General features: G+C 33.3%; 1 protein-coding gene across 1 annotated transcript in view; it reads left to right on the forward strand.

Annotated features, from left to right (window-relative positions):
* LOC117172516 overlaps nt 1-25,316 on the forward strand; it is an 84,403-nt gene that overhangs the window by 45,224 nt on the left and 13,863 nt on the right. Inside the window, exons 4-8 of the mRNA XM_033360535.1 lie at nt 19,845-20,319; nt 20,455-20,795; nt 21,287-21,498; nt 21,636-21,921; nt 21,998-22,137. Of these exons, the coding sequence (XP_033216426.1) occupies nt 19,845-20,319; nt 20,455-20,795; nt 21,287-21,498; nt 21,636-21,921; nt 21,998-22,137 (1,454 nt within the window). The remainder of the gene's footprint in view (nt 1-19,844; nt 20,320-20,454; nt 20,796-21,286; nt 21,499-21,635; nt 21,922-21,997; nt 22,138-25,316) is intronic.

The following is a 25,316-nucleotide window of genomic DNA, read 5'->3' on the forward strand; positions in this document are numbered from 1 at the left end:
AAAGAAGCTAGAGAAGTATGCCAGGACAGGAAAGTATGGCGGCAAATAGTTAATAAAAAGAGTGTCAGTAGAGTGAATGACGCCTGAAAGAAAGACCTTGGCGACAAATGGATACAAGTGGGGAACCTTACATAACGACTTCGTGAGGTTCTTCGCTTGGGGTGATTGCTAGAGAGATTGATCAGCAACCTGGGTCGGAGCAGTGTTGCGGAACGAACGTGTTATTTACTTAAATATCACGAGAATTCTGGATCAATCTGAAAAATCTCTATCCCTTTCACACACTACTCCTTTCCCCTACCGAGTGAGTCACGCCTACCTCGAAAGGGAAATGGCTTAATGGTGTAATAATAATAATAATAATAATAATAATAATAATAATAATAATAATCGAATTGATCAAATTGCAAATGTTAGATTAGTGCAATCTTAAATGTAAACAGTTTATTTATGTCAAATAATAGATCCCAAAATTGAAAATTAAATTTTGAAAATAGTAAAAAGAAAGGATGACCTTTGTTTAAAAAGGAAAAGAACTGAAAATATCGAAACATTTATCAAAAAGCGGTACCTTCGAGTTAAAAATAGCGTTAAGTAACCTTAGGTTAAATAAAGTAATAAAAGTATAAAAAAATTTGTTTTTATGTATCACATGATTTCATATCATTTTTCAAACGGAGGAAGGCCTCAAAAGTGTTTTAAACCCTGGCCCTCGACTTCTTTTAATCCTTCTCTGGGCACGATGCATTTATTCGATTTAAAAAAATTTAGAGTATTTAAATGTTCAAGTACACAACTGCACATCGCTCTAAACTCACGGTCTGTGCCCATTACATCTTAGGATGAATAGCATGTCTGGGTAATATGGTCATGGAGAATCTTCGTCCTCTGGTAATCCTGATCAGGCAGGAAATCTCGTTTTCCTCTTATTTTCTTCTGCTTTGAATGTTGTTTTTAAAACGTTGCATATTTTTTGAAGATGTTCATCTGGGAAAGAGAGACCTATAATATCAAATTAGGTGAGACATATAATATCAGGTTAGTCCAAATCCGAAAGCTTTATTAAAGATTAGATAATGAATGCGGTCATTGAACTAAAATAGTAATATGTCTGACTTGGAAGCACTATAGATATTATTTTCAATTTCAAAATGAAAGACTTATTGAGCTAAGTTACAGAAATTTAAAATAGAATAAAAACTCACAAGGCTAAGTTCAAATTTGGTAAAGAAGATAATTTTAAATTATTAATATTTAAAATTAGAGAATTCGAACAAAGTTGTAACTTTCAAATTTGATTTATTCATTTGACTTGATAAATATCATCGTACCCATTAAAAAAAGGCAGGTCCTACACTTGAAGTTGCTAAATAACTTTGTGGCCAGGAGACTTTTTTTCGTAAAATCAAATTCTCGCATTTTTCTTGCGCCATTTTCTAGAAAAATAAAAAAATTCCATTTTCATAAGCAAAAAATTCTCTTCACTATTGGCTTATGGAACTACCCACTGATTTTGTTCTATATTTAAGAAAAATATACCATATGTTTGTTTAGAGAAAACTAAAAAAAAATTTAAATAAATACTTCTTGTAGATAATTTAAGATATCACCTTTATCAATCTCCATCTTCCACATGTTACATTTTTGTATACCCGGGATGGACGAAAATTTGTTAAATCTAGTGTAGAAAGTAACATTAGTTTAGCAGCAGGAATGTACATTTGCACTTCAGTCACGAAAGTTTTAGCATCCGATAAAGATATTCTTGAGATTAAGAGAATTTCTTTTGCTCGTGAAAATTGAATTTTTGTATTTTTCTCGAAAATGGTGCAAGAAAAATGCGAGAATTTGATTTTATGAAAAAAAATCTCCTGATCACAAAGTTATTTATCCCGCATAAAACTCACAAGGTATTTTCCTCATGATAGTAAAAATTCAACTATAGTACAAATTTGAAAAGAAATCTAAATAACCTCAATTATGTAAAAAGTTATATAAGTTTAAAGACAAAATTTAGGGTTTTTTCAAACAAAGCAAAAAATTCAAATTCTCATAACTCTTTAATTTTTTTTTACAAATCGCAAGAATACGTATCGCCTAATTTCCTCTAAAAAACAACATATTTTGTCCTCGAGAGATTCTGCAACTTTAATTGTAGAACTCCCACATTTTTTACTATATTTCAATTTTTATTAATAATCTTTTAAAACTTTTGAATATGGCAACTCCTGAGACATGAAGCACACACTTCGAGAAGTATCACTGTATATTTTTCAGATTTCCGCCTGTTCCCTAAAAGATACAGTGTACACACCGTGCCTCGAAAAATATAGGGTACACACGCAGAGTTAATTATAATATTTATTGAGTAAAGTGAAGAATTTAATTCTGAGATAAAAATTTGAATGCAATATGTTTAAGGAATTGTGATTCATCACTAGATCTGTCGTACAGACACGGAAAAGATTGCACGCACTTTATTAATTCCTGCGTTAAATCAACTTCATTTTCTTGATTTTCCTCATCGACGATGTTATCTCTTTTGCTGTCACCATCAATCCTATCAGCCATCGCATTAATATTCTAGCTCGTCCTATTTTTTGCAACAATGGTTAACAAACATTATGAAAATTGAGAAAGTGGGCCTCCTTTGCTTTGAAGAGTATCGGTAGTATCTACATACGAATACATGGACCCACCGAACAGCGTAACATCATAAAAAAGGGGAATGTGACGTAACAAATTTATCTTGTTCCTTCTCTATGTACGTCACATTTTCGCAGTGGGATCGTAGTGACGTCAGGAGACAGTGTGTTGCTCTCCGTTTTCAGCGTACCTATTGAAAACGCTCTATTGCGCAGAACATATGCGCTATCCTTTTCTAACTACGTCACATTCTCGCAGACAAGCGTCTACGTCGATCGTTTTTGCAGGGCTTTTTCCGTCCGCGCGTGCGTAATGAATTCGTTCACTTGCTTCTTCCAGCCTTCCAGGCAACAGTTAGGTGAAATGAAAAAGGAGGTTCAAAATAACTTTTAAAGGGCAAGTCTCAACCGATTTTGGATATTTTTTTTTTAGATAAATTGAGAAATACATTTTAAAGAGGTTTTTTAGGCTGATTTTTCATTTTTGTTTCGTTTGAACTTTTATGTTAATGCAAAGAGTAAAAAAAGTTAATTGTTTTGTTTTGCTTCCTTATATCTTCATGAACATTTTTTTCTATGATCAGCATCGCTAGACTTTATGCACGGGTAAAGTTGAACGCAAAAGAAAATATTACATTTATAAGTTAATTGTTATAAGCAAATTAACTTAATAAATGGCCTAAATTTTGAATTTTTTGTTTGAAAACTAAATTTTTCCGATAATATTTCTTGCTTTTATCGAAAAAATAATGCTTTATTATGAGAATTTATCATCCGATGTTTTGTAATATTTTTATAAACAAATAACATAAACAAATGCCCAGTGTGGACATTTAAAGGCAGAAAGAAATCGTTTTTCTCTTTATTCCCCTTAAAGAATGTTGCCCGTGATGTATAATGATAGAAAATTAGCATGTGATAGTTTTTGACAATTTTATAAACAAATTATATAAGCAAATGTCCAGTGTGGAAATTTAAAGGCAGGAAGAAATCGTATTTCTCTTAATACGTTATGCCCTGGCCTTTACAATTATAATCAAATAGCAGGTGTATGTTTCTGCAAATAAAATTGATAATCTCATTTCAAAATTTACACTGAAGAGGTATCAGAGCCAAAATTATTTGCGCGTCATCTGTCACGCCATTGTAAACTTATTATTTAGTAATAGGTTTATGTTATTTCAGATGCATTTGATAACATCGTATCATCACAGCATACATGTGATTTATGTGATAAACGTTTTGTACATTTAAGAAAATCTTAAAAGTCATTTAAAAACTCACGGAGGAGACGGGCAGAAAAAAAATTATTTGCGCTCTTCGAAGTTTTGAAGGGGAGAATCTCAAACCTGCTAACCTTTCAGTTCCCTGCAATAAAACAATACATCATCATAGAACGCTGTATTAAACAAAAAAGACGAGCGTCAAGAAAAAGAAAAACTTACTCTTTCTGCTACCGACGCCCAAGAGGCTGATGACATTGCCTTCAGTCTTTTGCACAATGTGGAAATATAATCCTTAAATAAATTTTGTAAATTTGGATGAAGTTTCTAATAAAATTCGATAAGAGTCACATGCAATTGCACAAAAGTTCTTATTTTGAGTTGATTTTATAAAAAATATATTGTAGATGGTATTCTAGATATTATGAACAGCTTTTTTTTTCATTTTAGTTACAAATAAAGACAATAAATTGTTCATATTTCATATTTGAACTGCAATATTAACCAAATTAATTTAAATTTGCCTGTTTCTAGAAAATTATGTAATGCTTTATACTTTAATAAAATGCACTAAAAAAAGCTACCTTTGAAACCATTTAAATTTTATTCAGTTTTACCTGACAATATACAATAATAATCATACCAATATTATATTGTAGAATATAAAGTGTATTCTATAATATGAATATTAATAAGGCACTTAATTTATAATTATTAGAATTAAATCACTGGCGAATTGATGTAATGAGAATGAAGAGAAATACGATTTCTTCCTGCCTTCAAATTTCCACACTGGACATTTGCTTATATAATTTGTTTATGAAATTGACAAAAAATATCGCATGCTAATTTTCTATCATTATACATCACGGGCAACATGATTTAAGGGGAATAAAGAAAAAAATGTCTGTCTGCCTTTAAATGCCCACACTGTGCATTTGTATATGTTATTTGTTTATAAAAATATTACAAAACGTCGGATAGTAAATTCTCATAATAAAGTATTATTTTTTCGTTAAAAGAAAGTAACATTATCGAAAAAATTTAGTTTTTAAACGAAAAATTCATCATTCAAGCCAGTTATTAAGTTAATTTGCTTAATACAATTAACTTAAAAATGCAATATTTTCCTTTGCTTTCAACTTTCCCCGTGCATAAAATCTAGCGATGCTGATCATAGAAAAAGAATGTTCACGAAGATATAAGGAAGCAAAACAAAAGAATCAACTTTTTTTACTCTTTGCATTAACATAAAAGTTCAAACGATACAAAAATTTAAAAATCAGCCTAAGAAAACTCTTCGAAATGTATTGCTCAATGAATCTAAAAAAATATCAAAAATCGGTTAAGATTTGCCTTTTAAAAGTTATTTTGAACCTCCTTTTTTCATTTCACCTAACTGTTGCCTGGAAGGCTGGAAGAAGCAAGTGAGCGAATTCATTGCGCACGCGCGGACGGAAAAAGCCCTGCAGAAACGGTCGACGTAGACGCTTGTTTCTCGCAGTGGGGCCCAGACAGTGTTGCTCTGCGTTTTCAGCGTACATATTGAAAACGCGCGACTGCGCACAACATGTGCACTACGCTGGTGAGCTGAACGCGCGACTGTGAAGGATTTTTGCGTTATGTTGGTGGGAGAAAGCAAGACTGCGCACTAGATCTACGCTACTGTGACGGTGTGACGCATCAAACGCATCCAACAAAAGGAACGACCGGCATTATTTTGAACTTTCCTAGCGTTGTCTTCTGTAACCAAATTATCGATACATTCGAAAATTTGGAGACTGACAGTACGACTTGTGATTTGAACAGTGTTCTGATTTTGTGTGTTAAAAAGATACCTTTTTTATGCAATAAACAGACAGTGAAATACTCTGATAGGAATCAGGTTTGGACGGAAATCGCTAATGAAGTAACACGATGTGCAACTGAGAGCAAATCTTAAACTGATCCTACTTGCGTAATTTTTACAGGTAAGCCAATTTTGTTTTTTTATCCTTCCCATAAGGAACCTTTTAAAAGAGGATTTGTTTTCCAATTTCGCATGATTTTGTAGGATACAATAACAGAACAGAATGCAGGGAGAATATAGTGAGTATAGGAAATTGTTAGAAAAATTCGTTTGCAAGTTAGAATACTACTTTATGTGTATTGAGAAAAATAGGAATAATTTCTTACTTTCAGAAAAGGAGAGACTACCTGTCACAATTGAACAGCCGCCCCAGGGAGAGGGGGACGCAAAAAAGGTTTCTCGTGACAAATCAGTCTACAGGCCACAGTTTTAATCCAATTTTATATTTTTCCAATTAAAGCTAATACATATATTGCTAATATTGGTCGAGGTCGATTTTGAAAAAAAGTTTATTTATTTATTTCTTTTACTTAAGGGCATGTGATACTTAAAAAATTGTCGATTTAACCAGTTTTAGGTTCCCCCGATTTTTTTTCTAGGATAATAAATATTTTGTCTTAAAAATTTGGGAAATGATAGCGAACATGCTAACGGATGTCCCCACACACTTTTTTTGTAGGTTAATTCATAAACGTTTTAATTGAGCAAAATGTGATTCATTTGCATAGCGCTTAGGAAATAGTATCGATTTTTTCAGTTTTAGATTCCCCCGGCTTTTTTCCTAGGATAAGAAATATTTTGCCCTCAAAATCTGGGAAATGATAGCAAACATGCTAACGGACGTCCCCACACACTTTGTTTGTGTTTTTTAAATCAAAAAATTGTTGACATTGCTAACATCGTGCGTGTCTATTTCGAGATTATGTGTGTTACAATTCAATCGAGCGTTACATCCAAACTAAACAATATTTTTGGCCGAAAACTTAGGGCTTACAAACAAACATAGTAACTAATCTCCCAGAACTAACCTTGTTTGCAGGCAATCAAAAAAGTTTATTTCATACATAATTTTCAGATTATCGGAAAGGCAGAGATGAAAAACGACGTAACCTCAAAATAATGCATATAATTTTTATTTAGCTCAATAATTTTTTTTGTTATTATCCCTCAAAAAAGAGTCCGGGGACGTCAGTTATGATATTTTACAGCATCTCCGAATTCAGTTTTTAAAAATTTTCATTTTTGTGGAAAAAAGCCGGGGAAACTGTAAGTATCACATGCCCTTAATAACAAAAATAAAAAAATTTTCTTTAGAAGAGTACCGGTTTTTGAAAAATACTTAAATTTCATCCAAAACACCTGAAATCATTAAAGCAACTATCCAGAAAAGTTGTCTAATCACTTAGGAATTGATTATCAATGTATTGCATTTAATATAAACAAATAAGTAGATTAAAATGGATTCATGGCGATTAGCAGTGATTGATGAATTGATTTGTAATAAATTTAAGAAAATTATGTATAAAAACTGTTTTTTAATTAAATTCATGAAATATAGAAAATACATTATAAAGCCCCCTTAAAGTTTAGGAATGAGTCATTTCACTTTATCACGTTGCAAAAACCATGTTTTTACCGGCGAAAATAGCCCCACAGTGCATATGTTAAATAAGTTTGTAGACTGATTTTTCCACAGACAACTTTCTTGACGCATCGTAGAAGGGGGTATAAAAATTTCTTGGTTTGAGTGCAATAACTTCTCAAGGCTTAATATTTAATTTTAACATTGTCTGCATCATCATATAGAATTTAAGTTAATTTAAAAATAAATAAATAAGATATAAATATATTTATAAAATGTCAAGTATATATTTTAGGGTGTTAAGCCAAATTAGAAACACAATATGTAACACGTAATGCACCCTTCAAATCCTCATTGCCTATAGGAATTTTATAAAATAAAAATAAAAGGTACATTTCATTTTTAGGCAATGATGCAAAAAAGAGAATAAAATATTTGAGGGACACGTACAGCCGTTACAAAAAATCTCTTCTCCCAAACTCGAAAAAGATAGCATTGCCAAAGAAAAGCTATTTTCAGTATATCAGTATTCTGAATCCTTACCTTCAACGTAAGAAGTCAGTATATACTTTTAAACAGTTAGTGTTTTGCTACAAATAGTAAAAAGCGCTCAGCTTCAATTTTTTTACAGGTTGGAGTCAGGTACAACTGATTTAGATAGTGACATGACTTCTGAAGTGGACGGGAATTACGAGGGAGAAAGACAAATTCATAAATATTATGTTCTCCCAGGTAGTTTTTTCACGTGTACTCACAAATTTTTATACGTGAAACTGGTTTAACGCTAAATGACAAAAATCGTTTTTTATTTTTAGATGGTACTTGTGAAAGAATTGTCACACAGGGTTAATCAGAATACCAACAACTTAGTACAATATTCGAGAATGACGAGATGCGGCCTGGGTTTTTTTCTCATGAAAATGTATCAGAGATTAATATTTTGTAAAATATTACTAAAGAACCACTTGACTTAAATATGTCGAAGATACAAACAACTTCTAAGGAATAAGTAACCACAACATCCACGTCGAAGTGTGAAAAACAGTTTGCGATATCCGATGTGCAACAGACAGTGCTTCCAAATTTACAAATGAAACATGATCCATCTACCTCTGGCATTATTGTGAATCCAATTTCTTTAGGGTAAGAACTGAGGAATGGAGACGACAATGACGGTCTTTCAAGAGAAGCTTCCGCACTAGAAAAGGAAAATAATGGTGACTATATGCTACTAGAAATGACATCCTTGTCTGCAAGTAGTACAGGCGTTGATTCGCCAATAAAGTTGAGTGTGAACCCGTGTCTTTATCAAATTCTTAGAAAAGATAATAGCACCTAAAGCATCGAAACCCGTTAATCAATTACCTAGAAATCAAACCTCAGGTGAGGCGGCCGGTTCAAAGCAAACAGAAAATTTGTGGTTGCCATTTTTAACAGAATCGTCTAAACCTTCTCCATTACCAGCTCGTCGCGAAACAGCAAGAAAACAATTAGAATATGCTAGGTAGAATTTTGATCATGCCTCCGCGGGAAAAAATTGTAGAAAGAAAACTAATAACGAGAGAACAGCAATTATAATGGCAAGCAAAGCCATTGCAGATTGGGCAATAAACGAAACAGAAATCTTGGACAAAGAAAACATTCCAAGGCAGGAACGTAGGCCAGAACGAGCCGTAGAAAATATTTGCGGCTTAACAATTGAAATTGTTAAAGATTTCTGCAAAGTTCCGGATGAGAAGCAACTTCCCTTTTTATCGTAAATTTCGAAGCTGATTACGGAGGAAATATAATGAATTATTAATTCTTACAGTTAGACGAAAAAAAATGTCAAGTTTGAAATATGGTTTTTCATTTTCAAAATAATTTTTTAAAAAAAGTAATGCGTAACATAAAATTCTTCTTTAAGTTTCTAACAATAATTGTCCATTACATAAAATAGGTATTTAAATATATCAAGAATAATGGATAATTAAAAACTCCGTTTTAATTTGTGTCAGTTTATTATAATTATACCATGCGGATACAATGATAAATAATAAATATGCTCTTCCTTGCTTAGTAAGTGATATGTTGCTATAGGGAAAGTACCGAACCTTTCTTGGTCATAAATTACTGAGATAACCTTTCTCTTTAAAAAGTTGCTTCTCTGACTCTTTCGATATCAGGGACATTGGGCTGCACATGGACATCTTGGACTTACTGTTTTCAGTTTCTATGAACTAGATTACCATTTTCCTCTATTCCGTTAACTAAACTTTTCCCTGCGTACCTTCTGTTGACAGGAATTTAGAGTTGGACGTAGAAAATACTTTCTACGAGAAAATGGTAGCATTAGTGGTATTTTTTTAAAAATAGTAGTAAAATAGTTACATCACTCACAGTAAAACCTGTCAAAACATGGACATTGTGGTCTAAGTACTAGTCTTGCAATTAAATCTTCAAAATTATTTGTTTTCTATCGCAAGCAGATATATCTAATAAATATGCAAAAGAACTTGTGAGTTTCTAGCTTGAAAAATACCTATAGTTGAATATCGTTTCAAGATCAGTAAGATTCATTCGTCTCGAGAAAGGCCTAACAGTATGACAATCATTGCCGAGTCCTTCGTCAACGAGGAAAAAGTATGCTACATTCAATTTGCTATTCGGCAGTGGTTCTACTGGAGGTATGGGTAATCTATTCATTGCCATCAAATTGCCAAATGAGGAATTTGCAAATATGCTGGTATCGTTCAACGAACCTGTTTAAAAAATTCTATTTTCTTACGTGACAATGTACTTGCATTATTTTAATCTTCAATGTAACTTTTTCTATTAGGTGCTATATCTTCCGAAGATTCAATAATAGTCACACTTTTTTTGAGAACCTAAGTAATATTAGCAAATAAAGAAGTTATTAAGACTTACACTTTTAAAGATTAAAAGATTGCGAAACAAATATGCTTAAGCTAGTAATTACAGATGTTCTAAATTTGCAAGCCTCAAAAATATGCAGCTAAACTTACCAAAATTACCAACGTCCACAAATGTGAAACGATAATGAGCATTGCAAGCTGCCATCAATACGAAGCTAAAAAATGCTTATAATTAAAAAAAGCACTACCATATCTGGAAGGCTTCACAAGACGAATATGTTTCCCATCAATCGCTCCTAGGCAATGAGGAACATTCCAGATGAGTGCATATTCTTCTGCAATCTGTTGCCATTCTTCGAGAGTTTTTCTTTAAAGGTGCACTGGTGAAAAAATTTCCCAGATAATTACACAAACTTCGTGTACAACCTTATGCACAGTTGATCTTCCTACTCGAAAAAAACCAAGCCGTCAGAGTTGTGAGCTAAGAAACTGAAAATATGCAAAATTAAAAAAAAAAGTATTCATAGGTTGCACGCAAGTAGCATGAAAAAATTACTTTATACGATTATAAGGTAAAATTACCAAGGTTGATTGTATCATGTCAGACAATAGTTTCTCTGCATAAATGTTTATTCAAAGTTGTCAAAAAAATGTAGAAGAAAGGAATTCTGAGTTTACAAAAACTTGTACTACTCATTACAGTTGAAAGTTTGAAACTGTTTGCAATAAGACTGAATTTTAATATTTGCTACTTACCAAATGAACGATTATAAGTGAAGAGACTTAGAAATATAAAATTTGCAATAATCCCCTTAAAGATAAAACATTATTCAAATCGCATAATTCATAATTTGCAAAGCTCAAAAAACATTCAATTTTCATCACAGTGAATTATACATATACATACCGTAATGTTAACGCTAATCGCAATCTTGATGGCAAAGGAGCCCTTGCAAAAAATGCATTTTCGAACAAATGTTACACCATTTGATGCAATTTATCAAACTGCTGGATAGTCATCCGAGTAAACTCGAAGAACTCTTCGTGATTGCTTCGGTGAAAATGCACAAACAAGATATGGTAAACACCATATTTCAACCGCACGTATTCACAAATGCAGTTGCACCCAGTATCGACGATCTCGTTTTTTTAACTGCAGGTATTGATGTACCAAGTGCAAATACGAAAGGCATATAAGAACACCACATAAAACACCAGTTATTTTCATCATTTTCACTATCACTTCAAAAAATTAAAAACCACAAAACGAGAAGTTTTGTGTCTCATTGCAGTTTTAGCTACACCCGACAGCAGGCACAATGATTAAACGTGCGATATATTATAATTTTCATAGTTTGACCAAACATATTAGGTTCTAAATACGGTATGAGATTAGTTAATGAGTTAGTATCTAGGATCTAATATCTTTGGTTTGACACATACAGCTGGCTGGCAACCATCTTAGAATGGCGAGGGATATTTTCCGCCGCGCGGCTGACTAGCATAGTTGGCAGAACTGCTCTGCGCAACTGATTTACACGCGTATACGCAATACACAAGCAAAAAACGCGTCCATGTAGAACTAGTGTAAGGATTGAGAGGAGGCTTTGTCAACAAGGCGTGCGTTTATAAAGAAATACGTTTCTAACCAGACCCGCTAGGAACCGATGGCCTTTAAAATAGTAGAAAATGAAGTTAAATAGAAGTATTTTCGAAAGTTCTGTAAAACCTTTGACCTTGCCGGATGCCTCGCCAGAATGTGGCATACGAATTTTGCCATACACGCGATGTGTTCACTGATCCGAATGTGAGAGATCCTTTGAACTATTCTTTCTCCTGGGAGGAATTCTGTATGGTTTTGCCTACAAGAATATTATTGAGATCTGAGGGGCATTTTTAACAGCTGCGCAACTCTGGCAGGAATTGATTGGTATGGGATCGAAAGCAAAAAGAAGAGAAGGCTTATAGCTGAATTACGTGGCTTTGAGGTGATCATCTCTGTTAGACAAACTTGGATATGCATTCTTGAAATTGGCAATCGGTCATTTGAGCAAGTACTTGCTGCAATATTTGCCGAGTCAGTCCAAAATTCATGAATGATTTGAAACATATTTTGAATCGTCCATGTAAGAAAGAGTTCTACAAATTTGGATTGTCCATATTACATGCTTGGATTCGCTTTTTAGAATACCTGTTACATGTTGCATATAATATGGATTTTAAAAAAGCAGTGCAAGAAAGCCTGAAAAAAAGCAACTGAAGGAGTCTAGAAAAAATGAGATTCAAAAATGGTTGAAATCAGAATTGTCATTACAAGTGGACGTAGTAAAGCAAGGGAGTGGAACAACAAATACGGGCAATGTTGCCCGAGTTCTCTTTGCGCACGCTGAAGTTGTAGTGGAAGTTACTGGTCTGGATCCGAATCTTATCAAAAGATGACATGAAATTTCTACAAGTACACTCGTGTGGTAAAATGAGCGATTTTGAAAAATTCAAAACGTATGCTTTAGATACGGCAAAGCTTTGCTTGAAACTGCATCTTTGGTATAAACTGCCACCAACTGTGCATAAGGTTCTCATACGCGGAAGTAAGATCATCAGATCCTTCAAATTACCGATTGGATGGTTCTCAGAAGAAGCCCAAAAGGCGGGCAATAAAGTTTTCAGAAAGGCCCGATCAGGAAACAGCAGAATGTCCAACAGAATATCAACGAATGAAGATATTATGCACTATCTCATGATTTCATCGGATCCGCGAATCTCTTTCTTGAGGATCAAAGAAATGAAAAAAATTAAGGAGCTATCAGAAGATGCGACAAATCTACTCATGCTATATTATATTGAGTAAATTTTTGGATCTTATAAACTCATAAGTAGATCAGAATAAGGTGAAATAAACAAAACAAAAAAATGTATAAAAAAAGTAAAAAAAAAAATAATAAACCTCTTTCAAGGCTGCAACCTTGACGTTTGGTAGAGAAGCTTAAATATTGCTATGGAATAAAGTTCTATAGCAATATAACCAATGGGAGTGACACTATAATCAGTTAATTTGTTTGTAAAAATTGTTTATAACAATGACAAATGTTGTTTCATGGAAATCTAATGTATACTTTTCTTGTTCTTCACATGAAAATAAATGATACAACAAAAAAGAAACATTTTCAATGCACAAATATGCCAAATAAGTGAATTTGTTTATAAAAATTGTTTATAACAATGACAAATGTTGTTTCATGGAACTCTAATGTGTAATATTCTTGTTCTTTAGATGAAAATAAATGATTCCACAGAAAAGAAAATTTTTCGAAGCATAGATATGCCAAATACATGAATTTGTTTATAAAACTTGTTTAAAATAGTAACTATAATTGTTATTTGGTGCTTGTTCGCAATTCAAAATTGATTCTTCACATTTTTATAACAAAATTTATGTAAGTAATCAGGGTGTCTAGCGACCGGGAAACCCGGGAATTTGCCGGGAGTTTTGTAGACCTTGAAAAATGCTGGAAAATGCCGGAAATTCTTGAAAAGATTCGGGAATTCTGTTCGCATAAATTCATATTTCTTATTTTTTGTGTAGAATTATATTTTCTCATATGATATAAAAACTTCGAAAAACGTAATTAATCCTATTTGAAAAAAGGCGCGAATCAGAGTCAATGAACATCGTTTATCATAGGCATTGTGGTTTGTCGTTGTTCTTTGTGGTTTATGGTTCGTCGTGGCTCGACTGAACTCGGGATTACTCGGCTCGTTCAACTGTTTATTGACAATTGAATGCGTTGAATGTGCCCAGCCGCTAACGTGTTGTTTCTTGTTTTTTGAGTAATGTGATTTTTATTCCTGAGAGATACTTAATTTTAATTTGTACAACGAAAAGGTATGTATTATCACTATTCTCTTTTGAAGTTATTCTGCCGAGTTTTGAACTTAACATAAACAAGTCGTAAAAATTAGAAAAATCTTTATTCTTTAGTAAGGGATTTCAAAAATGATACAAAACCGGTAATTAAGAATACAGCATTACATCTTCTTAAAATATATACTATAATTATTCCCAATACTCCTTTTATGATTTTATAAATTTGTATTTTTATGTCTTATTTGTAAGTTCAGAATATTGATATTTACCTTCAAATAAACCCAAGAAAATGAAAATATAAACATTATTACGGACGTTACCTAAACATTAAGTAAATTAAAAAATTGAATTTTGTTTGCATTATGTTCTAAAAGAATAGGGAAAAAAAGAAAAAAAATTATCCTACTCAAAAAAAAATGTAATTCATGTATTGTGCAATTCCATGTCAAATCATCTGAAGAATTCAAGCTATTGCTGAAAAGCTTGTTGAAAATTTCAGTATTTATTCTCTTGAGTGTTCAAAGGAAAATTTTAAAATGATTTTTTTAAAATTCAAAAAGCTTGGAAGATATTCGAAATTTTGATCTTTTTTTTAACTCTCATAACTTTGGCGATTTTATTGATATCAAGGTTTATATTATTGAAATTATGCGTAATGAGATGCAGTTTTGGAAAAATATTTTTTGAAAGGAAAAATTTCAAAAACTTTTTGAATTTTTCGCAAACAAATTTTTAATCTGGATTTCTGAATAAAATTCACTTTTTTCTTTCCTATCTTTTTTATGGATAGCTCACAATGTCTTCTATAAGCTCGATAAATTTCAGAATGGGATCTATGTTAGTTTTTGAAAAATAATTGAGAACGTATGCCGTGGAATGACGATCCCAGTGCAAAAAGCGCCCGAGAGCCTGAACTCTGAAGTTCGTCCATACGTCATTTTTTTTTATTTTCATAAATCAAATTCTCGCGCGCTCTTTGCACTAGGATCGTCATATCACGGCATGCGTTCTTAATTATTTATCAAAAACTTATAGAGATCCTATTCTGAAATTCACAGGGCTTATGGAAGACATTGTGAGCTATCTAGAAAAAAAGTATGAATAAAAAATGTGGATATTTTTCAGAAATTCAGTTTGAAAATTTGTTTCCGAAACATACACGAAGTTTTTAGAATTTTTCCTTTCAAAAAGTATTTTTCCAAAACTGCATCTTATTACGAATAATTTCAAGAAAAAAAATAATAAACCTTGATAGCGCAACAAACTCGCTAAAGTTATGAGAGTTTGAAGAAAAGATCAAAGTTTTCAATTTTTAATACCTCCAAGCTTTCTGAATTTTCAAAAATTAATTTAGAGTTTTTCTTTGAACACCCAAGAGAACAAATACTAAAATTTTCATCAAGATTTTCAACAGTAGCTTGAATTCTTCAGTTGATTGGAGATGGAATTTCTCTATTATCAAAATTAGATGATTTTATGCTACTAACAAAAAACTGGTTGTCTCCTATTTCTTGTACATAGTAGTTTACCTCTACTTAAATCAATTTTGAAATAACACTTTTTGCGTAGAGTACCAAATTATATTGGCTATTATTATTGGAGAATTTTAATCATTAAAATTTACGCATTCACATTTAACTTTTTCTCTAATTATACAGAACTTCACATGAGTCGCAATACTATTAGTCAGATTTCGTATTCCGCTGCCAAGTACGAAACAGAGTTTTCTTGGGTTGAGGCAGATCCAACAAGTCGAGTGAACGCTCGCTGTAAGATATGTATGAGAAATATCAAGATAGACTCAATGGGCCGTTCTGCACTAGTCAGTCATGCCAATGGAAAGAAGCACCTGCAGACTCAAAGAATTTAGCAGCAAACGCCGGCAATATCAGCATTATTTAGGTAGCCTGTGATTACAGACGCAAATTGCACACCTGTGGTTGAATTATCATCACCTCTAGAACCTACCAGTGAGTTTATCTTTCCCATTTTCTGAAGTATTAACGACTTTTTGCATCTTTTTTTATTCCTATTATGAATTTAAATTTATATTATCTATTAGGACCTTCGTCTTCAACACCGTTACAAAAATAGAGGGTGGAAAAAATCTCGAAAAGTTCTTCGGAAGATCACTTATACAAAAGCTCTCCACACGTTCATGGATCAACTGCTGTCATGAAATTAATTCTACAGAAAGAAGAAGTAACCAAAGATGAAATTATGCTCTGTCTTTATTCTATCGTTCATCACACTCCTCTGCGAAGCATTGGCGACTTGGAGACTCTGTCCGAGTATATACCGAAACAGTGAAATAGTAAAGAGATTGTAGTTGCAAAAAGATAAAGTAAAATACACTATTGTGTATGGTATTGCTCCTTATTTCAAGAAGAAATTGGAATCGATTATCGACAACTGTTCTCATCTCGTAGTGGGCTTCGATGAATCTCTAAATAAAATTGCACAGCGTCACCAGATGGATTTGTCGATAAGGTACTCGTGCGATGAGACCAACGGAGTTACTGCAAGATATATGGATTCGATTTTCTTAGGCCACACACGGGCCGTAGACCTTCGTGAAGGATTCAAAGCTGGCGTACAGGAAAAAAACTTGGGAAAAGTTATCCAAATTGGTTTGGATGGCCCAAATGTTAATTTTAAAATGCTCGATGATTTATGCCAAGAATTGAAGGAGTCTTCCAATGATTATTCTGAATTATTGAATTTGTGTAGTTGTGGCATTCATTCTAAGCACGGAGGATTTATGGCTGGCATGAATCCTTCTCATTGGAATTTAATGGATATATTTCGCGCTGCTTATTACTTTTTTAGAGATTCCCCTGCCAGGCACCAAGATTACTCCAAAAGCACAGGCTCTCAACTGTTTCCGCTAAATATTTGTGATGTGCGTTGGATAGAAAATGGTCGAATATGTAGAAGATTTAAAATTTCCTGGAAAAACTTTCCTGGAAAAGATTGGAAAAGAACAAGAAATGAAGAAAAAGGAAAAAGAACAGGTAAAAAACAAAAAGAGGGAGAAAGTGACTGAAAAAGAAAGAAATTTGATGAAGAAGCACAAGGCACTGTTGACTGTTCTTAAGAAAAAGAACTATCAAACTTTAGCCTCTGCGGTGAAAGATAAACTACTTAGACCCAAACTAGCGTTTTTTTATTTTTTGACAACAGAATTAGAGCCATTTCTAACTGCTTTCCAGACTGACAGTCTTATGGCTCCAATTCTCTTCAGCGATTTGACTAGGTTATTCCAAAGTTTTGCAGTCCGGGTTGTCAAGTCTGAAGTCTTGGAAAAAAATCCCATCGTGAAATTAGATCTTTGCAATAAAGAAAATCGGCTGGATGCTAAGAAGATTGATTTAGGTTTTGCGACTCGAGATGCTCTTAGGAATACTCCAGACTTGAAGGATCTTGACTTCCTAACTTTTAGTCAAAACTCCCGAAATATTCTTGTTGCTGTCCTCAGAAAAATGCAAGAAAGATCTCCGCTCAATCACAAACTAACAGAATATATTTCTTGCTTAAATCCAACTATGATTTACGATCATCCCAATACCGCTCACCGAAGACTAACCAAAACCTTGGATGTCCTTACCGACGAAGTGAGTGCCGTTTGGATAGATTTTGGTTTAATACGTTAAAAACATGCTCTCCGCCTTCAGATCTTTTCTGTTTTGTGAAAATGGTCCTGATTCTTTGTCATGAAAACGCAGCACTAGAAAGAGGCTTTTCAATTAACGAAGAGTGCCTAGTTGAAAATCTCCAAGAAAAAAGTCATAATTGCTCAACGTCTGGTACATGATTCCGTGCCTGATTTGAAATCTTTTATCGTAGATAAAACGATGATACATGCAGTTCGAAACGCATATGCGTTTTACAAGGAGGATTTACTCAGAAAAGCGGAAGAACTGAAGGGAGAAAACGAACGAAAAGAAGCTAAAAGAAAGGCTGCAAAGGATTTGCAAGAAATCCAGACCAAAAAATCTAAACTTTTAGTGGAAAGTGATCAGGCGGCCTATTATGATGAGCGCATAAATCAACTCGTTGGAGTTACTTATGATTGAGATAGATGCTATAGATAGAGGAAATAATATATTTTTAATATGCAGTGTTACATTTTTAAATGTTTATTATAAAAATTCATCTTTTATTTTTACGAATGCGATAAGCAAAATTCCGTAATTAAAACGAGTATCGTAGAAGAGAAATACTGGGTGCCCTGCTAAACGTTGATCTTTTCTGGTTTTATATTTTAGTTGAAAAGTAATAAATATCTTATTTTTGTAATACATGTGATTGTTTATTTCAAACTATTTTCTGTAATATTTTTTCCTCTCAGTAATTCTTTAAAACCTTTCTCTTATCCATCGAACCCGCTTCTGAAATAGCTGAACACATCACAAAACAACCGGGAAAAACGTTATTTTTGATCCGAGATATCTGGAAATTCGTGAATTGAATTTTGCTAGACACCCTGGTAATACATTCGAAATCCGAAAACGCAGCAGTTAACAGTTATATCTATTAATTTGTTTATAACAATTAACAAAATACGGGATATTTATCTGCAAGTCACATTTTTATTCAAAAAAGTAACTAAACTAATTCTACACCTTCGTGAAGAAATATCGATGAATGGGGCTAAGTAAATATCGCAAATATAACCAATTCCAAATTTTAAGTTAAATAACAAATTCAAAAAAAGTGCACCTCTACGTTAAAGTACGATTCTTCATGAGTATTAAAAAAAAAGGTCTGATCCGTTGAAAATTGAGGAGACGGCTGATTTTTATCCAAAAAAAGTGCTTTTTCCCCACTGCGCGCCGTGTCCTTTTGGCTAACCTCTGTAACTGCGTTATCACGTTCCGACAGTTCACTCGAAGCGGGTGGAATACGCGAATAAGCAAGATTGCGACCTCACATCGAGCAGAAGCGGGTTCCCGATGCCTACTGAGCAGTCAATATCGATTCATTTTAATGAGAAATGTTATACTACGATTCAAAAATAATTATTTACAATACTATTTCTTGTTAATATTTAATTGAAATTTAAATTTCTTCTGAATTGATGGCGCTCTCGGAGCCAGCCAATAGGCTCTCCGATTCGACAGAGAAAACAAAGAAGTATCGAAGTCCCAACCTCCAACTGCCAAGTGTTGATTTTAGAATGGCGAAAGCTGTTTTTTTTCGTAGACAGTTAATCTAATATTGGTCAAAGTAAGCCATCTTCTGTGAAATATGTAACTTTTTCGTATGTCTTGTTAAGAAACTGCGTCGCATGTATTTTACGATTACGCAGTAGTGCGACCTTCTCACTTGAAGTTTTGACGTACAGTCTTTTGATAAAAATAGTCATGGTTTTTGAATACTGCTGTGTTCGAATGGTTTTAAGCAGGCGAAAGACAAAGCCGATTCATTATCGGGACCGATTATTCAAGAGAAAGTTCATTTTTTTAAACGAGCTACTCAAGCAAACGTTTTAAGTACGTAAGCAGGAAAAATACATTAGTTCAACGTGTAACAGCAAATTATCTTCTTCATTTCCATTAAGTATTTTCTTTTCATTTGTCTTCGTATTAGAAAAAGCAATTTTTAAATTATTTTTTACCACGCAGTAAAATTCACCGGAAACGGTTCATACGCCCCTGACTTTTACGTTCAGAGACTCTAGATTGTATGATGCCGTCAGTCCCAAAATTGACAATAATCCAGGTTTGATTGTAATAAAATAAAGATAAAATGAGAGAAACGCACACTAACCCTATTTTCGTAAGTCAAAAGAAATGTATGCTCAAGAGAATGTTTTATTTCAGTGAGAAGAAGTTAATACCTGCCAGACGAAGCAGCGGCGGTAGCGAAGGTGAAGGTGTTCAAAGTTACACGGCGACGGTTCTTTATGCAGCGAAATCCCTTGGAAAAGGTCTTCGAGGTTTGGGAGAAACCGTTGCATCTAGCTTAACGGGGAGTTCGGTTTCACCGACGGTCTGCAATAATGTGGAAAATGATGTGATACAACCGGGTGTAGTGACAATACTTGATCTTCAAACAGCAAAAGACGAGAAAGATTTGGACGAGATGTTAGAGACGTTTGTTGCTCATTTCACTGCCCACAATGACGCTATCGTCGCCATGACATTCGATATGACTGGAGCATTATTGATGACCGCTGACAAAAGAGGACACGACTTTCACGTTTTTAGGATACAACCCCACCCTAGTGGTCCTTCTCTCGCTGCAGTGCATCATCTCTATGTCCTGCATCGTGGCGACACCACGGCGAAAGTTCAAGTACATATTTTCTAGGCATTTTGGGAATTAGATCTAGAAATAGACATAGTCTATAATCAGGGAGTGGATTCTAGTAAGCTGCATTTTACAATGAACAGCAGATGGATAGATTTAATATAATTCTGTTTCTTCCAGGATATGACATTTTCAAGTGACACACGTTGGGCAGCGATTTCAACAGTTCGCGGTACTACACATGTCTTTCCGGTGGCTCCTTACGGCGGTCCCGTTGGCGTTCGAACTCACTCAACGCCTCACGTAGTTAATAGACTTTCGAGATTTCATCGAAGTGCCGGTTTAACTGACGATGGAACCAGGTCTCATTCTCCAGTTTCGCATGCTGAACTACCTCTTTCTGTATATCCGTACACGAATCCTAGACTTCCACCTTATCCCCATCCTACGATTCTGCATCCTTTGGCACAAATTCGTCAGCCTTCGTCGCTTAACCACGTTAATAATCAACCACAGCCAAGGTGAGTTTATTTCAACAACCAAAATTATAAAAGTAAAAAACATTATTAAGTTATTTTATTCTAAATAGCCAATTACTTCGATTAAGGTCAAAGCATCTATCACATTAGATAAGTGTCCAGAAAAATACTGGCAGAATCAGGATTTCCATTCTTGGTAGATCTATATGCTGGCTATGTGGAACTGGTGAAATTCCGTCTATACATATTTAAGTTTCATTTTATGCGGATTCTCGAAAGTGCGAAATACAACCTTGTAATTTAGACAAGTCAATTTAGTAATTCGAAGAGTATAGACGCCACGGTGGCGTACATTAGTTGCTTTACAATTCGTTACTACACCTGAAATTTTTATGAAATTAAATAACTTGTGAGATTTTTATTTTTCTATTTTTTTAAGAATTAAATTGTTCTATTTCTGTTTTTAATCTAAAGTTGAAAGTCAAATAAAAGTTTAAATGCATGTAATTTCATTTTTCACGTAAAATTTTCAGTGGCAGAAAGCAACCAAGGCAGAGACTTCTCTCAGATGAAAGCGTAACTTTATCTTTGAAAATTTGCGCCTGTTTTGCACCTCCACGAGCTTGGATTTACGCACAACGAGATTCCACAAAACAAGCTGCAAAAAGGGCAGTTGAATCCTTGTTCATTATGGCTTGTCACGGAAACATGATTCAATATGATCTGGAACCCAAACCAGCCGCAGGTAAATCATGAAAACCTCGAATTTCGACATAGTAATTTCGTTGATTTGTAAGTTAAATTAATCTAAATATCTATAAAAGGTACGTTTAATTATGAGACAAAGTAAAGCAAATTCAGTTTTATAATAATGACTTTCAGGTGTCCCGAAGGAGAAGGTTTGCGACGATACTTCCATCGAATTGGATGTGGAAGCGAAAGGTCAGTGGCCTCTTCTGCGTTCTCCTGGTTCCATTGAAATCATCCCCCCTCTCCCACTTTCAAGTTCTCTTATTGGGGTTCCCCCACTGCCAAATAATCTTCAGCAACTTGAATCAGACGAGGATCGATGGCTCAGCCAAGTTGAAATCGTAACGCATGCAGGACCGCATAGAAGACTCTGGATGGGGCCACAGTTTGTTTTTAAAACGTACAACGCACCGAGCGGGTACACATTACTTTTATTTAATAAAACAAATTTCGGTAAGAATTCACAAAAATTTAAGGCCTTTTCTCGAATTTAGGGTAGCCGTTAACCTGTTTGAAGCAGAAACTGTAGAAATCGCTGTGTCGGGTGGATCTCGTCCTGCAAGATCGAACCCTGTTAATATGCCACATGCAGCTAGCAAACCTTTAGTGCCCGTCGTCATGGATGGATCTGGAAGTAAGCTTTCAAATATATAAATTCATGCATGTTTCAAGAAATGCAAAAAATTTGACAACTTAAGATAAAAAATGACATCGAGGGCCTATATTATTTAAATGTGCAAAAATGGTTGTGTTCGGCAAGAATTTAGGTAACCAAAGCAATTTGCACAAAATGGATGGGAAATGCCTTTCGGTGCCCGAACTTTGATAGTTTTCTTTACACAGGTCGATTTAGACTCGGGTCTAAAGCCCTGGAGTTAGGTTCACTTACCACTTCCGTAATGTGGAAATTTATCAGGGACTGAGAGCGACATGCGTGAAGAGCGTAAAATCCGCTCCTCGCCAGCTCTTCTCCTGCTTATATTTTCTCAGCGTTACGAGCGAGGATGCTCATTGCGAGCTTCACCAGCTTCGCGAGAACGGAGACTGAGTGGCCGAGAGACCACCGGGAAACTCGACGTTGCCAGGCGCGAGCTTCTTCGTGAACGCGCGAACGCGGCGAAGCTCGCCGATCCGGACTGCGGGCAGAAATAATGTCGAATTCATCACTAACGAGCGTCTTCTCGTATCATAGATGCGTTATTCGATATCTGAACCGTTCCCCAGATCCAAAGGCTGAATTATAACGAGGAGGAGAAGAGTTTCTTTATTCGGGCCGCTCATATAGCAGAATCAAGGGCGGACCCAGCAAAATATTTCGGGGGTGGGGAGGGGGTTAAAAAACCTCCTTTGGATCCGCCACTAAGCAGAATATACATTTCATTAGATGGCACTGCATCACACGCTATATAGTGACATATGGCTTATTATTTGTGGGCTTTACTTGAACTTTACTTTTAAATTTATATTTTACATATGATCTGTAATTAATCTATTTATAAATTTTGTTGAAAATTCATATACTTTTTTCAAAAATTCATCTCTAGTTAAAAACTTTTTTTTTTCTTTTTAAATTATATTTTTAAGTGATTTATAAATTTAGCCAGTTCAAAAATTTCATCTCTTCGGTTCGAAATGTTATTGCTTTCATTTAAGACTGAACAGAAATATATTTTTTTTTAAATAATTCCATGCTAAATGAGCATGAAAAAGATCCGAACTTCCTCAAATCATATTCAACAAATTTAGTCATGCATTAACATTTGTTAATTTTAAGAACAAATTATATAAACAAATGCATATTTTCGGCATTTTGAAGCAAAAATGAATCGTTTTTTTTATCTGATCTTGTTCAAATAATATTCATCCAATTTAGTCATGCACTAACATTTGTTAATTTTAAGAACAAATTATATAAACAAATGCATATTTTCGGCGTTTTCAAGCAGAAATAAATCGTTTTTTTACCTGATCTTGTTCAAATTATATTCAACAAATTTAGGCATGTACTAACATTTGTTAATTTTAAGAAAAAGTTATATATACAAATGAATATTTTCGGCGTTTTGGAGCAAAAATAATTCGTTTTTTCATCTGATCTTGCTTAAATTATATTCAAAAAAATTAGTTGTGCATTAACATTTGTTAATTTTACGAACAAATTATATAAACAAATGCATATTTTTGACGTTTTCAAGCAATTATACGCTACAGCATTTACCCGTACTGTACAATAAAAGAAATGTGTATGAATAAAACATTTACGAGAATTGAACTATTTTAATTTACTTGTGTCGACGTAAATTAATTTTTGAAACTCAAATTTTAACTATTCCGTTTTTAATTCAAAATTTAGCTTTTTCAGTTAAATTAAAAATACAAGTACTAGGTTGGAAATTCATGTTAATTTTTTAGTTAAAAATTCAACTACATTCTTGAAAACACGTTTTCTCGTTTGATAATTAATTTTCTCCAATGAAAAGTTAACTGCAGGTTTCTAGTTGCAAATTTTTCTATTTCAGTTTAAAATTTAACTACATAATTGAATGAAAATTAATTTTTCTGTTTGAAAATTTAAACTGTTCTCTTCATGATTTGTGTTTTTGATTAAATAATAACGTTTCTAACAACATATTGAACTTTTTAAATTTTCTAATAAACATTCGTTACGAATTTAACTTTATTTTTGATAATTTATATCTTTTCTAAAATATTTTTCTTTTGGTGTAAAATGAAGTGTCTTGGTTGAAAATATAACTCTTTGTTTCAAAGCTAAGGTAAATTGTTGTAAGTTCATTTTATTTTTTACAAATTTAACTATAAATGTTTAAAAAAAACGTTCTTCTTGGTTGAAAATGTATTTTATAATTATAAATGTAATTATTGCAGTTCAAGGTTCATCATTTTATTTGAAAAGTATCAAATTAAAGTACTTCATTAAATGTTGTACTGCTTGGTTAACATTTCAGTTGATTGGTTGAGGGGCTTAAATATTTGGTTGAAAACTCTTCTCTTAGGTTAAATATTACTTTTTTAAGTCACAATTTAACCATTCCATTTTTCATTGAAAATTAAACTATTGCAGTTTTTATTGAGAATTTATCCTACATATTTGGTTTGTAAATGCAACTGTGGGAAGGAAAGTATAACTAAATTCTTTAAAATTCATATAATTAATAGAAAATTTCACTATTTTGTTAAAAATTAGTCTTTTGGATTGAAAATTTATTAGTTGTAGAAAATTCATCTTTCTCGGTTGAAAATTCAAGAGTCTTCCAACAATATCGTCTGTTTGTCAACATTTTTCTTGTTTAGTTCAACTAGTTTTCCAAAAATGTGCAATCTGAAATTTTGAAGAATCAGTAGAATGCAACATATTTACGATAATTCAGCTGTAAGTTTTTCATTTTTCAATATCTGATTTATATTTGCTGCTTTTAAATAAAAAGATTGAAAATAGTTTCTATACTCGGTATAATAGCGTTTCCGTGTTTCAAATTATTTAATTTTAAGCCGAAGTACAAATCTTCCACTATCTACGGGGAAAATATATTTCAGGATTTTCACTCTAGCCAATAGCCGGTTATCCAGGCCGGTAAATAAAAAAATAATTTTTTTTATTCCGGTCATATGAACGTTCATAACTGATTTATATGAAAAAATAAACTAATTTGTTTCTAGAAAATAATTCTTCATTGAAGAATCATCACTTTGCTTGTCAATGTAATTGTTTTGTTGCAAAGTTCGCTTTTGTCGGATTAAAATTCACTTTTTTGATGCAAACTTCTGTTAAAAAAACAAGAATCCTATTGTAAT

The sequence above is a fragment of the Belonocnema kinseyi genome, chromosome 5, assembly GCF_010883055.1.
Source record: "Belonocnema kinseyi isolate 2016_QV_RU_SX_M_011 chromosome 5, B_treatae_v1, whole genome shotgun sequence".
NCBI classification, from domain to species: domain Eukaryota; kingdom Metazoa; phylum Arthropoda; class Insecta; order Hymenoptera; family Cynipidae; genus Belonocnema; species Belonocnema kinseyi.